At 44.9% G+C, this 17,059-nt stretch overlaps 1 protein-coding gene and 1 long non-coding RNA gene across 2 annotated transcripts in view; one reads left to right on the plus strand and one right to left on the minus strand.

Annotated features, from left to right (window-relative positions):
• Positions 1 to 9,477: 9,477 nt before the first annotated feature.
• Positions 9,478 to 17,059, minus strand: part of THBS4 (thrombospondin 4) — a 45,254-nt gene continuing 37,672 nt past the window's right edge. Inside the window, exons 16-22 of the mRNA XM_078448589.2 lie at positions 15,466 to 15,659; positions 14,377 to 14,555; positions 13,696 to 13,744; positions 13,402 to 13,598; positions 12,632 to 12,804; positions 10,233 to 10,372; positions 9,478 to 9,700 (exon numbers count right to left, since the gene is read on the minus strand). Of these exons, the coding sequence (XP_078304715.1) occupies positions 9,639 to 9,700; positions 10,233 to 10,372; positions 12,632 to 12,804; positions 13,402 to 13,598; positions 13,696 to 13,744; positions 14,377 to 14,555; positions 15,466 to 15,659 (994 nt within the window). The 3' untranslated portion in view covers positions 9,478 to 9,638. The remainder of the gene's footprint in view (positions 9,701 to 10,232; positions 10,373 to 12,631; positions 12,805 to 13,401; positions 13,599 to 13,695; positions 13,745 to 14,376; positions 14,556 to 15,465; positions 15,660 to 17,059) is intronic.
• On the plus strand, positions 11,315 to 13,407 carry LOC132681233 (uncharacterized). Its single transcript, XR_009610956.3, has 3 exons — positions 11,315 to 11,441; positions 11,941 to 12,025; positions 13,084 to 13,407. It is a non-coding gene; the product is annotated as an uncharacterized LOC132681233 (long non-coding RNA).

Consider the following 17,059-nt stretch of genomic DNA (forward strand, 5'->3'; position numbering starts at 1 on the left):
ATTCTCCATTCAGAGGGTAGACTCTGAGCTTATTACCTCAGAGGGGATGTGGCATGTGTGAGTCAGAGCTGGCCTGCAAGCTAAGCCTTTAGGGGAACTTAGGGGCCATAAGTAAAGGAAGACTGGGAACAGACAGAATTTCTTTGCCAAAAGCAAGGAGGGCGGGCGGACATAAGGCTTTCCTTCTCAGATTAGGGACAGATTGTCCCATGCTAGAGAGAGAGGGAGAAGAGGGGCTTCCTGCAGCCCTCCAGGTGAGGGCCAGTAAAGAAATGGCTCCAGGGGTTCATTCAGATTTGGGGGCCCTTTTGTGGTTTTATGGCCTCTGAGAATGGGGGTGGTGGTGAGTGCTGACCATGGTCGTGTTAGGAGGAATCTGTGTGGACAGCCATTCCCCAGTCCCTAACACTTTGGTACTGAGAAGTCACCCTAGGGTGATTCTGAGAGAAGAGTGGAAACCCCAAGCAAGACTCAAGTAGTACTTGTCTGGAGTCTGGGAGAATGAGTTTTCAAAATGAAAACAAGTTGGAATTTGGGAATTAAAGTGGTTTTTCTCACAAACCTGAGTTCAAGGGCTGATTCATGTCTACTACATGGCTGAGGAGGCAGGTGATATGCGGAAAATAATTGTCATTGTTTCACAACAGGCTCAGGAAGAGGCCACTGTTACTTCTGGGGCATCTAGCCAGAGAAGGAAGCTTTAATTCTGCAGGTCTCATTCACCCCCAACCCTCCAGGTAAGTAGGTGCATTTACACTTCTTTTTAAGGTTTAACATGGGGGGGGGTGGCAGGTAGGAGGACGAGAACAGAGGGGTGCTTCTTGCCACATCCCTACCTGAGGCCCCGAGTCCAGCAGGAAATGTTCTTTGGACCAAATGGTCAACAAATGAGGGTCTGATTGCTGAAAGCAACATCACCCAGGCCATTGAGATGCTGTAGCAGCTGCCTGGTGATGCCCGGGGAGCCATAGGGAGCGGTACCAAGGCTCTTTTCCCCTCTGTGCGGTGACGGTCCCCATTGTAGAAATGCGCTGTGCTCTAGAACAACTGTCACTCCTTATTTGGAGTTGACGATGTATTTCCCCAGACTAGCACTGGACTGTATTTTGTTGGTTTTATTTTTTGCTTATGAGGGCAGTTTTTGTACATAGAAAGCTATTAGTGGCTTTTATGTTTTTTAAAAGAATTTATTTACTTATTTTGAAAGAGAGAGAGAGGGAGGGGGAAGGACAGAGAGGGAAAGAGAGAATCCCAAGTAGGTTCTGCGCTGTCAGATCCTACTGTCACCATGTGCTGTCACCATGGGGCTCCCTCTCACAAACTGAGAGGTCATGACCTGAGCCAAAGTCAAGAGTCAGATGCTCAATCCAATGAGCCAGCCAGGTGCCTGAGGTTTTTAAAATTAGTATTTGATTAATTAAAGATACAAATTGCAAAACCTTAAGTTTATAAGTTCAACTTAAAAATTTGCTTACTCTTCTATACTCCATAAATATACAAATGTACTTATAAATGTATTATAAATGCACTATAAATGTACTTATAAATGTACTCTAGAACAATTTATCATCACTTTTAAGCTTTTGATTAATGTTTAGTCTCATTTGCAAACTTAAATTTTAAATTGCATTTATAAGTTGAATATATTAATTCATAGCATCTAAAATACTATATTAATGTATAATACACTATGAACTTAATATGTTTATTTTTAAATGTTTATTTATTTACTTAGAGAGAGAGAGACTCCCAAGCAGGCTTTATGCTGTCACTACAGAGCTCGATGTGAGACTTGATCCCACGAACAATGAAATCATGACCTGAGCTGAAATCGAGTCAGATGCTTAACTGACTGAGCCATCTAGATTCCCCCAAACTTAGTATGTTTAAATTTCATTTATAAAATTAATTTTTGTATCATTTGTCTGGCAAAAACTACCTAGGTACTCAAGTAACTCTTGTAAATATAACAAACTTATAAATATTGTGGATTTAATTTATCTTAATCACCTCACTCTTATTTATATAGTCAGCCAAATTCTTCCATACCCTTTAACTTAAAATCAGAAGTCTAAAGTCAAATACACAACTATATGTACAGACGTATATATAATATGTAATACATATTATATATATATATTATATATAAATAAAAATGTTTATATTTTTATTTTGAGAGATTGCAAGCAGGGGGGAGGGGCAGAGAGAGAAGGAGAGAGATCCTAAGCAGGCTCTGCACTGCTGGTATGGAGCCCCACACAGTGCTCTGTTCCAGGAACCCACAAGACCATGACCTGAGCCTAGATCAAGAGTTGGATACTTAACCGACTGAGCCCCCCAGGTGCCCCAACCCTGAAAGATTTTTTAAAAATAATGGATGTAGGGGCGCCTGGGGGGCTTGGTCGGTTAAGCGTCCGACTTCGGCTCAGGTCATGATCTCATGGTCCGTGAGTTCGAGCCCCGCGTCGGGCTCTGTGCTGACAGCTCACAGCCTGGAGCCTGTTTCAGATTCTGTGTCTCCCTCTCTCTCTGCCCCTCCCCTGTTCATGCTCTGTCTCTTTCTGTCTCAAAAATAAATAAACGTTAAAAAAAAAATAATGGATGCTGTGGTCAAATCCACAGATATTCTAATTTAATTGGTTGGGGGCAGGGCATAGATTTATTTTTTAAGTTTCCCCAGCTGATTTTTTTTTTTTTTTTTTTTTAAGAGAGAGAGAGGGCACAAGTGAGCAAGGGGCAGAGAGAGAGAGGGAGAGAATATCCCATGAGGGGCAGAGAGAGAGAGAGAGAAGCCGGGTTCACCGGGGTTTGAGCTCACCTGAAACAAGGCTTGAACTCATGAAACTGTGAGATCATGACCTGAGCCAAAGTCAAACGCTTAACTGACTGAGCCACCCAGGCACCCCTCCCCAACTGATTTTTATCTGCAATTTTAATGAGAACCACCTTTCTGAGACTGGGAATATGCTTTACCTTTACCATTTTATTTTATTTTATTTTATTTTATTTTATTTTATTTTATTTATGTTGCATTGTGTTGCATTGTGGTCCATTCAATTCCATCTCATTGCATTGTATCCCATCCCATCCCATTCCTTTATTTTAGAGAGTGAGAGCCAGGGAGAGGGACAGAGAGAATCTTAATCAGGCTCCACACTCAGCATGGAGCCCAATGTGGGGCTCAATCTCATGGCCCAGGGATCTTAACCTGAGCCAAAATCAAAAGGTGGGCACTCAATGGACTGAATCACCCAGTTCCCCAAAATGCTCTTTTTCTAAAATGAGCAGGTGTTTGTTGTCAAGAGAATTAACTGGGCAAAGTAAGAAATCAGCAATCCTTTATCATCCCCTGAAATTTATTTTGAAATCTCAAAAGAAAGCCAAAGGTTTGGGAGCGACTACATTAGAGGGTAGTAAATTATTAGGACTCTGGAGTTCTTAGCCCTTTAGGGAAGAGGAGTCTGATATCTTTGCATCCCAGGTCTAGTAGAGTGCAGAGAACATAGGAAGCTCAATTTTGCTTTCAAATGAACAAATAAGTTAGGAAAAAAGACTTTTGAATTTCAGAAAATGCGTTTCTAAGCATGGAAACTCTAGTTGTAAGTGGGAACTTAAAAACATGCCTAAATGAGGAAGCTTCAAATGTGTTTTTTTTTTTTAAAAGTCTCTTTATTTTAATAGATAGCACATGTGCACATGCTCAAGTGCAAAAGTGGGGGAGTGGCGCAGAGAGAGAGAATCCTAAGCAGGCTTAGTGCTTTCAGTGTGGGACCCTACAAGTGGAGCTCGACATGGGGCTTGAACCTACAAACTGGGAGATCATGACCTGAGCTGAAACCAAGAGTTGGATGCTTAACCGACTGAGCCACTAAGATACCCCAGAATGATATATTTTTAATTGAATCACAAGTTCAATTTATTAGGTTCTCTAATATGCCAAATTATTTAAAATATTTCAGGTAATTTATTTGTATTTTATTTTTTAAAGTTTATTTAACTAATCTCTACACTCGTGGGGCTTAAACTCACCTTGAGATCAAGAGTCACATGCTCTTCTAACTGAGCCAGCCAGGCACCCTTCAAGTACTTTAAATACCACATATTCAAAAATAATTCCTAAACACTACACAAAAATATTAGGACAGTAGGTTTAGTATCTCTATACTTAATTCTAAGTGTTTTTAGGAATTAAAAATCCTTACCCATTAAGGACACTACACTGTCTCAAGAAATTTAGGGTAAACTTCTCAGTGGACTGTGTGCCCTCAAACAAGGGCACCTCATATCCCACTTTTGTAGGTTCATATAAATGATTTAGTTCTCAAGTTTTTTTCAGACCAGATTCTTTTCTGTCCCTTGAATATACTCTGAGTTATCTTCCTAGTCTGGGTCATTAAAAAAATGCTTTACAGATACTTCAATAATGGGTGACTAGATGTTGCATCTTTCTCATTTTCTTTGACTCTATAGCCCAGAATTAAAATTAAGCTAAGGATAACCTCCCATGATAATTCTGAGATATGGGAATAATAACCTGGAAGGAGAGAAGCAAGAGCTTCCTTTTTTGGGGGTGCTCTACTTCCCTCTCAGCCCCTCCTCCCATGCCCCTGGGGCTTCTCTTCATGGCCCAGGGCCCTCCTCCTGCCCCCCAAACTCTTCCCTCATCTTGTGGGTGTCTACCCTGGAATGGTCTTTCCCCACAGTGACATTCTCATTTTTCCATCACTCCTCCCATTTCCTCAGAACCCTTGATCTCAGTGAACAGTCAGGAGGAAGACAGATAATAGTATGAAATCATGAGTGAGTGAGGGCTGCTCACACTCTTAGAGGTATTAATAAGATTATTCTTCTTTTATATTTATTTCTATAAGGCAATTATTCTATGTTTTTAAAATTTTTTTATTTTAGTTACATATTTTTTTAAAGTTTATTTATTTATTTATTTATTTAGAGAGAGATGGGGTGCCTGGGTGGCTCAGTCGGGTTTCCGACTTCGGCTCAGGTCACGGTGTCTCAGTTGGTGGGTTCAAGCCCCGCGGCAGGCTCTGTGCTGACAGCTCGGAGTCTGGAGCCTGCTTCGGATTCTGTGTCTTCTCCTCTCTCTGCCCTTCCCATGCTCATGCTCTGTTGTGCTCTCTCAATAATAAATAAACATTTAAAAAAAAAAGAAAGAATGTGACTGGGGAGGAGCAGAGAGAAGGAGAGAGAGAGAATCCCAAGCAGACTCTGAACTGTCAGTATGGAGCCTGATGTGGGGCTTAAACCCACAAACTGTGAGATCATGACCTGAGCCGAAATCAAGAGTTGGATGCTCATTTGAGCCACCGAGGTGCCCCTATGTTTGTTTATTTTTGAGAGAAAGGGAGAGCAAGGAGGGGAAAGGGCCGTTAATAAGATTCAAATGAAGACCTTGCTAACATGGATGGAACTCTCATAGAAATTTGAGTTTCTGCACTAGAGTTGAATATAAATATTAAAAACTCCCAGGTTTCAATTTGGGGGAGAGGGCACCACACCAGCTAGGCCATTGCTATAGTTTGTCGCAGGCATCTTGCTAGCCTTTTTCAAGTGTTTCCTGATTCTCACAACTTTCTCCACTTCTCCACATTTAAAATATTGAATATATTTGACATGTAATGTGCAAATTTAATGCATACAACTTATTAGTTTGATACATCTATATATTGTAATATAATTGCCATTGTAGCAATATTTAACCCCTCTATCATGTTATATAATTATTCTTTCTTTTTAGCAGTTGGGATAATTAAGTTTTAGTCTCATAGTAAGTTTGATTGTAGTACAATATTGTACAATATCATCTACATTCATTATACTGTATAGACTTTAGATCTCTATGACTTATTTACTACTTATTGCAAGCTTGTGCCCTTAAACACCATCAATCTTTTTTATTTATTTTTTAAACGTTTGTTTATTTTTGAGAGAGACAGAGCATGAGCTGGAGAGGGGAAGAGAGAGAGGGAGACACAGAATCTGAAGCAGGCTCCAGTCTCTGAACTGTCAACACAGAGCCTGATGCGGGGCTCGAACTCATGGACCACAAGATCATGACGTGAGCTGAAGTCGAATGCTCAACCAACTGAGCCAGTCAGGTGCCCCAATCTTTTTTTTTTTTTTTAAGTTTATTTATTTTTGAGAGAGAGGAAAGAGTACGTGCATAGGGAGGGGCAGAAAGAGAGGGAGACCGAGAATCCCAAGCAGGCTCTTTGCCAATGTGGGGCTGGAACTCATGAACCATGAGATCATTACCTGAGCAAAAGCCAAGAGTCAGATGTTTAAATGTGCCACCCAGTGGCACTTACTGTTCCACATGTAAGTGATATCATACAGTACTTCTCGTTCTCTGACTTACCTTGCTTAGAATACTGTGCCCAAGGACCATGATGTTGTCACAAATGGCTGGATATCCTTCTTTCTCATGACTGAATAATTTTCCACCATGTATATTTACCACATATTCTTTATCCTTTACTTCACTGATGGACATTCACGTTTCCATATCTTGGCTATTGTGAATAATGCTGTGATAAATGGGAGTGCAGATATGTGGTTGAACTCCTGTTTTCCTTTCCTTGGGTATATGGTAGCTCTTTTTAATTTTTTTGAGGAGCCTCCATATTGTTTTTCATAGTGGTTGGACCAATTTACATTCATATGAATAGTGTAAAAGGGTTCCCTTTTCACCACATTCTCACCGGCACTTGTCTCGTCTTGATGATAGCCATTCTAACAGGTGTGAGTTGATAACTCATTATGGTATTGATTTGCATTTTTCTGATGGTTGGTCACGTGGCATATTTTTACATATGCCTATTGGCCGTTTTGATGTCCTCTTTGGAAAAATGTCTGTTTAGTTCTGTCCATTTAAAATCAGGGTTTGTTGTTGTTATTGAGTTGTATGAATTCTTTACACGTATTGAATATTAACCCCTTATCTGATGTACATTTAGTTTCTTTTGCTGTGCAGACGTTTTTGAGGTTGATGTAGTTCCATTTGCTGACTTCTGCTTTTGCTGAATGCTTTTGGCATCATATTCAAATCACTGCCAAGACCAGTGTCCAGAAGCTTCTTCTCTACATTTTTTCCTGTTGCTTCTCCATTTAAAGAAGAAGTTTTCTGAAAGTTTCAAGCTTTCTACAGCATTTCCCAAGATACTGAGGAGGGACAACCAGAAATAAGACAGGATAGTATACCCCACCCAGTTGTGTGCTGGTAAATGTTTGACCATCAGCTCTCTGGAGCCTTGCTTTGTAGTGTTTGCCAATTTCTGTGGTGTAAATATTCTCATGATGGCTAATATCAAACCATCAACAGCTTGACGGGATATCCTGTCTTCAAAACATAATAGTTGGCTCTCCTGAGCTGGTAAGCACTGGCTTCAGCACATCACTGGGTCTGTTGCTCTCTGTATATAATGACCTTTGTCTTCCCAATGGTCTAATAAGCTCCCTAAGGGATACAATTGTATTCTTGATCTCTTATAGGCCAATGGTACTAGCATGGTTATAGACACAAAAGTATCAAAGAAACTTTCCTAAGGGTATATTGCTTTCCTAGAGCAGCTGCATTGCTAACAGCAGGGAGACTTGGGGGTGGGGAGGGGACAGAAAGGCTGCCTCCTCTTTCCACCAGCATCAGGGAGGCAGTAAAGGAGAGAATATGGGAGCCAGAGATGGTTTTGATAAGGAAATCAGGCTCACTGAAAGTCCGATCAAAATACTGTAAGAATTCAGCTCAGCTTCACAAGCAGATCTGATTAACACACTCTCTTTAACTTACAGAGTAGTTTATTTCCTGTCCAGGATCTGGTATATACTTCGGTGATGAGAATGAGATCTCTGAAGAAACAGATTTGTGGTTTTCATCACAGACTGCCTAGTAAAGTGCCAAAGACTCAGCAGAAGGGCATAAAAATAGCTATAAAGGTGTAACCTAACTGTATTGTTGACAAAGTGTGTGGAAGACCAAATGGGCCAGAGAGCTCCAAGAGGCCCTAAGGGCTCAGTAAATAATAACCTTTCAGTGAGATTAAAAAAAAAAAAAAAGGAAAAGGACTAAGATTGAAAGAGGATGATCTCTAATGAAATGAACTTGTTCTTAGTTTTTTTTTGGAATTGGGAAAGAATTATAGGTGTGAAACCACAAACTGAAAAAAGCCCATGACAGCAGTATGGTCCAGAAATCCTTGAACAGTATCTCCTGTAACATAGTTCCCCTGGGAGACTAGACAGTGTCAGCGGAGGGAAAAATTGGTAGACAGGCCTGAATTCTGTCCACTCACTGAAGACCTTGATGTGGGAGATCTAGTGTCCTGAATTAGGAGGCAACAGACACCTCTAGGCTTTACATGTGTAGCGGGCTGTCTTGAAATCCTGCATATCTCCTATTGCTTACGCATATGCGTCGTACTTTAGGACTATTGAAATCATGATAAAACTGTGGTGATAGTGTTTATCCTCTATTTATGACTTAAGATACCTCCAGGAGTATTGGAATAGGAGGATATATTACTACCCAGCAATATTCTTTAAAACAGAATTCTTAGGGAGTTTATAAAAATGGGCCTGGATCTTTGCCTTATAAATGGAATGGTATGTATAAATTAGGCACTGAAATTAGGTTACTGATATAATCATAGAGCATATGTTGTGAGGGTTTTTTTTTTTAAATTTATTAGAGAGTGAGAGAGCACGCATTAGTGGGGGAGGAGCAGAGGGAGAGGGAGAGAGAAAATCCCATGCAGGCTCTACCCTGTCAGTGCAGAGCCCAACATGGGCCTCAATCTCACAAACCTGTGAGATCATGACCTGAGCTGAAACTAAGGGCTGGGTGCTTAACCGAGCCACCCAGGCGCCCCTGTGAAGAGCTTTTTGAGTTGTGGAAGGGCTTATATGATGCATCTACACTTTTGTCCTTGTTACTTAAGAGGCATTCAGCCAGCAAGCCAGCAAACATTTACTGGATATCTACTATATTTCAGGTAACTATGTTGGGTACTGGGAATACTGATTTTAGTTAAGACATGGTCTTTGATGTCAGTAAGCTTACATTCCACTGGGGGGAGCCAAATATATAAATAAGCACAATGACTGCTGAATGTGCGGGTGTGGAAAGGTGTGTGTGGAGTGGGGGAGGGTGTCAGAAGGAATTAGACAGATTGGCTCCAGGACTGGTCAGGAAAAATCTTCTTGGGGAAGGTTCCCCTGAGCATGTGTTTTTGAGGCTGCTGAGGTGAGCAATGGCACTGTTAGGCTTTTATGTGAAGATAACCTGAGGGACCAGTGATCAGACCTTCGGCCTGAGTTTCCTGATTCACGCACTTGCTCAATCTCACTGATTCACCCAGTCTAAGCAAAAATTCCCCCTACAAGTTCAAGATGTATACCTCAGAGAAGCACATACACACCATCAAAGCCTGAGCCACATGTAAGCAATGTCTGAGTAGCCCAGGCTTTAGAAATTATCTCTTCTTTATTGCCACATCCATATAAAAAGTTTGATATTATTTGGATTGGTAAAAGGCAGGCACAGTGTATATAAAAAAAAGGTGTAGTAAGTTAAAAAATATATGGCTTTAGTGCTTGGAAAAACAATTATGGATTGCTTCTTTGGTTTAATTATCCAGGCGATCGAAATTCTGGGTTTGAAACTCTTGGAAGTCCTCTGGGATGGTGTCTGCAAACCAGAACAGGCACAGCAGGGTTAGTAAAGTTCCTTCCACCTGGAATCCGGGACCATCTCGTGCTGCGCAAGCATCCTGTAGGGGTCACTGTCAGCCTAAGCAACAGGCCCCTGAAGCCTCCACAGCCATTTTCTACTTCAGGCTGCTTTGCAAATTGTTGGCTTAAAGCCCGGGAGTGCTCATTCATAGGCCTAGAGGAAATTAGCAGGCAGAATGGATTTTGAGTGTGATTATGTCTGAGCCATGAGAAAATAAAGGCTGCCGTAAATTAAATCTGACTGAATTTCTCACTGAACCCCAAATCCTAAGCCAAGCAGTTAAATTCTGTGGGTCTCAATGTCCTCATCTACCAAGTAGGAAAAATGAGATCTACCATTTACTTTGGTTACACAGAGACTGTTACATTTTAACGAATATGCCGCATGAGCTTGGAGCTCCTGAGAAGAAAATGTGCTGTAAAAATAAGGTGGCGTTTTCTGATTAATGATAGTAATAATATTGTATAATAATAAGAATGCACATTACCATTGCAGCGATATTTGAGGTTGGACCAAATGATGTTTTCTTGGGAGAAGCAGAACACGCCAAGCCGGCCTCCACGCATGGTGGTGTCTATGGTGACCCCGGAGTCAGCTACCAACTCAGAGCCTTCATAAAAGCGCACTCTGCGGACAACACAGCCCAAGCCGGTCTTCATGAACCTCAAACCCAAGTCAAGGTGAAGCACCCACTGTGGGACCCAGGGGCCCCACTTAAAAAAAATTTTTTTTTTTTAAATTTTTGAGAGAGAGACAGAGCATGAGCTGGGAAGGGTCAGAGAGAGAGGGAGACACAGAATCCGAAGCAAACTCGGGGCTCCGAGCTGTCAGCACAGAGCCTGACAGGGAGTTCAAACCCAGGGACCACAAAATCGTGACCTGAGCCAACCAGCTAACTGACTGAGCCACCCAGGTGCTCCTGAGGGGCCTCACTTCTTAAATACCCACATCTTTGCTGTTTCATACTCCATTTTTCACAGCCCTGGGTTGTGCTCCAGCTGTGGCCCCTTCCCTCTTGGACTGGAAGTTCCATGAGGTCAAGGACTGTATGTTCCTGTCCTCCCATATTCTTTCTCTCCAAAAGCCTAACACAATGCTGGGCACAGAGTCATATTCGATGGGTACTTGCTGATGAGTTAAAGAGAAACCACAGTGTGAACCATGGCCAAGAGGCTTTGTGACCTCATTGTCCTGTGAGTTACCTTGTCCAGACAACATACTGAAAAATCACTGCTTTTCCTGAGGTCTGACTGGTAGCACCTGGTTCAATCTCAGAATAGTGATCCTCCACGGGAGCAACAGCCCTCCCCTAAACAAGGGCTTTAAAATTTGTGGCTCTTGGGGGCGCCTGGGTGGCGCAGTCGGTTGAGCGTCCGACTTCAGCCAGGTCACGATCTCGCGGTCCGTGAGTTCGAGCCCCGCGTCAGGCTCTGGGCTGATGGCTCGGAGCCTGGAGCCTGTTTCCGATTCTGTGTCTCCCTCTATCTCTGACCCTCCCCCGTTCATGCTCTGTCTCTCTCTGTCCCAAAAATAAATAAAAAACGTTGAAAAAAAAATTCTTTAAAATTTGTGGCTCTTTGTCTGGCATTTTATGACAGAAGCCAGGGAAGCTGAATGGCTTACAAAGCCCTGGAGAGAACAGTCACAACTTGTCCTGCATCCTATACTCCTTTGGAGTGTTCCTTCAGACACTTGGGTAGGTGAAAACCCTGCTTATAATTATCAGGGCGGGCCTAGACCCTAACTTCCGTTTACTTGAGAACATCAAGTATTTTTTGCACTGTTTTAATATATACTGAATTTGGGGGGGGCGGTAAATTGAGAAACGACTACTTTGTTTTGCTTAAAAAGAGTTGTTCACCTTGTTAGAAGTTAACTCACCAGCAGAAAAACCTGCATTAGAATGTCACTGCTTCTATTTCATTTTGTGTTGTGGTGTAGTGGTGTTTAAGCATTTACATGATTTTGTCATAAATTATTATTTTTCTCTTACAGTGTTAGGGAATTAGTTTTGCAAATTATGTGCAGGCAGATTGTATATTCTATGACTGCATTTTGGGACAGAAAAGAAGGCATTAGGCTTCATAAGGCTCAGAACATGAACGTCTTACTGTGCGACAAACAGTACATTTGACTAAATGCTCAAAGAAGAACAAAACATGAATTAGCCACCATGATTTTCTTTTTTCCACCAGGCTGGTTTCCTGGTCAGGAGACTGCAACTGGTCTACATAAGCTGTCGTTGGTGTTGATCTGCACGTTTGAGGAATGAGCAAGTAAGTACATGGTCTAAATTTCAAAGATGTAGCCTAAGCCATCCTCATTTCTGAGAAGAGTTTTTAGTGCTTGTTTTTTAAATAGTCCTATAGGGAAATGAGGCAGATGGTGTTGGCTCACGTGAAGATCCGTTCCTGCCGCATGTGGTACAGGCCTGAGAGTGGGGAGACCAAGGTAAAAGGAGATACAGGCACTGTCTTCAGGGAGTTGATAGTCCAGAGGGGAAGAGACCAAAAAAGGGACCCACCGCAGTGCAGCATGAATATTCGTGAACAAGCCACCATACAGGGCAGGTGTGGATAGGAGGCTTACCCACGCCTTGCCTCACAGTGGTCAGCATGGCAGAAAGGGGGTCACCACTCAAGCACCTCCTTCCCCAACGCTGACACCTCCCGTGCAGAAAGTCCCTCTACCCCCAGTTGGGCCGTAATGTCCAGCTGGTTAGTTTGAGCTTGGGTGCCTTTCTCCTACTACTTTTCTGGGAGCCATGGCCTGAGTCTTGGAAGCATGCCCTTGGAGGGCCATCCAGGGTCAGGGCGGTGAAGGCTCTGTGACGTACAATGAGGATGTGCTTTGCTTCAAGTGCAAGGTGAGATGTCTTCCACGTACCTTATGTAGCCCACCTGGGGCCTGTGCTGCAGGAACCAGCGGTAGGACACCTTGTCCTTCCAGCCCACGTTCCTCGAGTCCTTCCACAGCAGCCGGACCTGGTCACTTGTGTCCCCGGTGTGCCACAGGGAGTTGCGGAGATGCTCCCCTGGGCCTGTCTTAGACTTAACAGCCTGGAAAGGACACGAGCACGGTAGAACCAAATACACAGACCACCCTTCCTGCTTCCTGGGTCCCTGGGGTGGTGACTTCATGGTTACAATCTGGCTGTCTTGGATTTGGACAAAAGCGTAAACACTTAAATGCCCTTTCTCCTGAGGTGACCTTCAACCCTTTAATAACCAGCTCTGGCTGATACCCCACTAACCCATTCCACTTTTTTTCCTGCTGTAAATCCATTGCTCCCCACATGTGTTTCTGAGAGCTCTAAAGTGTGCCTTTTCTCCAAGCAGGAGGGAGGCAGCGGCTCAGCCCTCCTGTACACAGCTGGCCCCATCAAGGGAACAGATTAGCCAGTTAAACTGGTATGTTGTGCCTGGTGACATACCCCCAAATCTCTCCCAACTCTTGAGCCCTACTCAGACTGACATTTTCACCATCAGTAACCCAGAGGTTAGGACACAGCTTGTACCCAAGAATGAAGGCCAAGCCCTGGGTGTACTGTAGCACAAACACCTCGATTTCACAGATGAACTAAATGCTACATGGGACAACAGAGGATTTAAAAAGAGGGCTCCGAAGAGAGATGAGTATCTTAGAGCTGTTGGTACCTTAAGCTGGATGCCAGGTTCCGCCACAGCGCGGAATGGCGTGGCTTGCCAATATGTCTGCTCTGTCTGCTTCCACATGACTACGTAGAAGCTGGAGCTGTCTTGGTAACCAAAGATGAAGCCAGCGTAGTCATCGTCTGTCTGGGTGTTTACGTGGAAGGTCCCTTCAAAGTCAACTCCGTTGAATGCCGTGTACCCTGCAGGGATCAGAAGAAGATCAGAGAGGCAGACCAGCCACATGAGGAGCTGCAACGAGTGGATTCTATACACGTGCTCCTGATGCCCTGGACATACCCACTGCCAGGCCAGGATCGCTGTTCATAGTCTGCACAATCTCCATGCCCTGCAGAGAGAGTTGAAGGCCATCTTAGAGGGTGGAGAAAGCTCAAGGAAGCCCAGAGCCTCTGGCACCATTGGTGAGTGGTCAGCAAGGTCTGACCTCCACACAAAGATTTAATTACCTGAGGAACTGTTCTACCTTGTTATGTCCTCAAAGAAAGCACATACTTGTGAGGGGGGAAAGAGAAGCTGAATAGAGATTATTTTGCTAAAACTGTAATTAAGGGTTTATTGAATCAGCTTAATTGAGAGAACATAGACTTCTAATGAATGTGACTTTCTGGGTGACACTAAAAAACCCAAGCCTCTCTGTGCCTGCTCTTTGTAGCTACACAATAAGGAAGACATGCAGGAGGCAGTCCCCTGGAGAGATCAGTAGCATGGCTCTGGGGTCAGATTGCCTGGGTCCCAGTTCCAGCATTCTTAGCCATCACCTGCATTGCTACCCGGAGCAATCATTTCGGATTGATGGGACTTGATGTGTAAAACAGGGCTAATGAAAGTGCTCTGTCATAGGGTGATTATGAGGAGTAAGTGCAGTCCGAAACAGTGCCCCCTGTCACTGTTACCCACTTCTCCCAGGACGACCTGTGCTGAGAGGCAGAGCTGAGCTGCTGTTGACCACATGACGCTTACCTGGTTCAGGACCACCCAATTGGGATCAATCTGGGCATCCCCTTCAGGGTCCAGGACTACTGTCTGGTAGGCCCTGAAGTCAGTCAATGTGACCTCCGCATTCTCTGGGCAGACATCGATCCGATCAATGACCTGGTCCTGGTCAAAGTCAGTCTCACAGATGTCTCCCACGCCATCACCTGGGTGGGGCGGGGGAGGAGGAGAGGAGCTGGCTACTGCCCACTCTGTGCTTGACGGAGACAGGGCTGGGCAAGGAGCTGGAGGGAGCCCACACCCCACCTCCAGGGCTATGACACCCCACCTCCAGGGCTATGACTCTCCACCCATGTGGGCAGAGGAGCCCAGCAGCAGCCATGTCTGAGGTGGCCCCGAGCCCCATCCTGGAGTCATCATGGTTGGTTGCTGAACCCCACTGTAGGTGACCAAAAGAATTTTCTGGGGGTAGAGTGGTGTGGTAGGCAACTCTATAAAACTGATCTTGTCAGAAACCTTGGGTCAGGATGCTGGGGTTCACCAAGTGGTGAATCTTAAGGCTGATCTTACATAAGCAAACATCTATAGTACTTTCTCTAGAACATATGAAAAACAGGGAAATTATCATCACCAGACAGTCTCTAAGACCAGCTGGTGATCCTTAGGCTCTCTGGCTCCTCTGGCTCATGGTTTGTTTTGTTCAGCTGACCTGGTATTAAGATATTTGAACTGAACTGCTGAGCTGTGGATGGGCGTACTCTCCCCCACTCGCCAAGGTCCTCACTACTCTGTGTCATTTCTGGCTTTGTGCACACTCTTCCTTACTGGCCTCGCCTCTGTAGCCATCTGAGCTTGGGACTCCTGTGAGACGAGCAGCTCCCCAAGCCCTTTGAGGGGAATCGTGTGGCTGCTTCCCTGGCCCACGTGACATCATCCCAGGGCTACTCAGAGGCTGCAGGGCAGTGCTTCTCTGACGGAGCTCGCCAGTGGTGTCTACCAGCTGTCTGCTGACCACCCAAACTGTGGCTCCTCAGGCCCTAGGAGAAGCGTGCCACCATGTGCCTGGCAGAAGGGAGCCTGGGGGCCCCCGTGCAACCCGAGGCTGAGCCCGCCTACTGTTGCTATCCTCCTGGGCTGGGTTGGGGACCAGCCGGCAGTTGTCTGGTCCCGGGGGCACCACGTCTGGGATGCCATCGTTGTCATCATCATCATCACACTCGTCACCGATGCCATCCTTATCAGTGTCCAGCTGGGCGCTGTTAATGACGGTGGGGCAGTTGTCTGTGCTGTCCTGGTGTCCATCTCCATCACTGTGGGAGGAGGAGGAGGTGGTTTGTGGCACAGGTGACCGGAGAGCAGGGAGGAAGCAAGAGTTGGGTGTGGGGGCTTGGTCTCTGTTGACCCACATGTCCCTAGACAGGGCTGCCCTGTGGGCCTCCGAGACCATTTTCTCCACTTCCTCATGTTGTTGAAACAAGCATATCATATCCTACTCAAGAAGATAAAGGTTGATTTCTGGTTTTGTGACCAGATGTTCCTATCAGTCCCTGGGGACTGTGATCACCTCCCCACACCCCGCCACCTCCAGCTGAGACTGTGCAAAGGGAACAAAGTGAGGGGCAGTGAAGCCAGGCTGCTCAGTGAATCCTGGCTCAGCCACTTACTAGCATGCAGCCCCAGGCGTGATACTTGACCCCTCTGTGGCTCAGTGTCTACATCTGTAAAATGGGAGTAACAGAGCCTACCTCATTGCGTTGTTATGAAGATTAAATGCTTCTGTGATTAGAATTTTGCATATTGCAATTTAATCTATGACAGAGTACTTGTATGTGCTGGCTGCTAGGAAGCCCTCCAGTGTTTTCCATTCCTCTTCACAATCCCTGGCCAGCAGACCCAAGAAGGATCATATGTGCATGCCTCAGGAAGAATGGCAGAGAGGAGGGGGCGGCCCCTGCCTGAGAGGCAAGCATGGAGGCTGGGCTCAGTCCTGCTCTAAAGCACTTCTCAGAACCCTCATTCTCCACCTGACATTTCTTTTTTCCAGGCCTTAGAGCCACTCGAGGAGGAGACTGCCCTGTCCCCAGAGTTTTTTTCCCCGTGTTGATGGAGGCCCTCTTTGGCTACTCTGTATCAGAGCAGATGTCCCTTTCACCTCATTCTACCCATGGCCTATCCCAGACAGGGGAGGGAAGCCAGACACCAGCCCATGCCCTCCAGGCCACATGTCCCAGATGGGTCCCAGAGAAAACGAGGCCAACCTGGGCAAGTAGAAGATGACATGGCTCAAACAGCGGAATTCCTGTGCCTGTAGCAGGGCTGACTTTTAAATCCTAAGATCGAGCCGTTTCCATCAGCAGCCATTCTATACGGCCTTGCACATTTTTATGCAAAAACAAGCAGTTCCTGTCCTCCTCCCGAAGGTTCAAGTTTATGGGAATTAGAATGTAGCAGAATGAGTCATTTATTTTAGGCAAATATCTACAGGGTGACAGGATAGGATATTTTAGAGATTCTGTAGATGGCAGTCGGTGCAAGACCACCTGCACCAAGGAACATTCTTGATGTCCATCCCTTAGGGAAGGTTCCACTTAGAAATGGAGACCTCCTAGGGCAGACTCTGTGGCCCTCTCCTCGTGTGGTGGTAACAATAACACAGCCACTGTTTGGTGCAGGTCACCTGTGGACCAGCACTCTGCCAGCAGCGTTACCT

The sequence above is a fragment of the Panthera onca genome, chromosome A1 (assembly GCF_046562875.1).
Source record: "Panthera onca isolate mPanOnc1 chromosome A1, mPanOnc1 haplotype 2, whole genome shotgun sequence".
Classification (NCBI taxonomy): Eukaryota; Metazoa; Chordata; class Mammalia; order Carnivora; family Felidae; genus Panthera; species Panthera onca.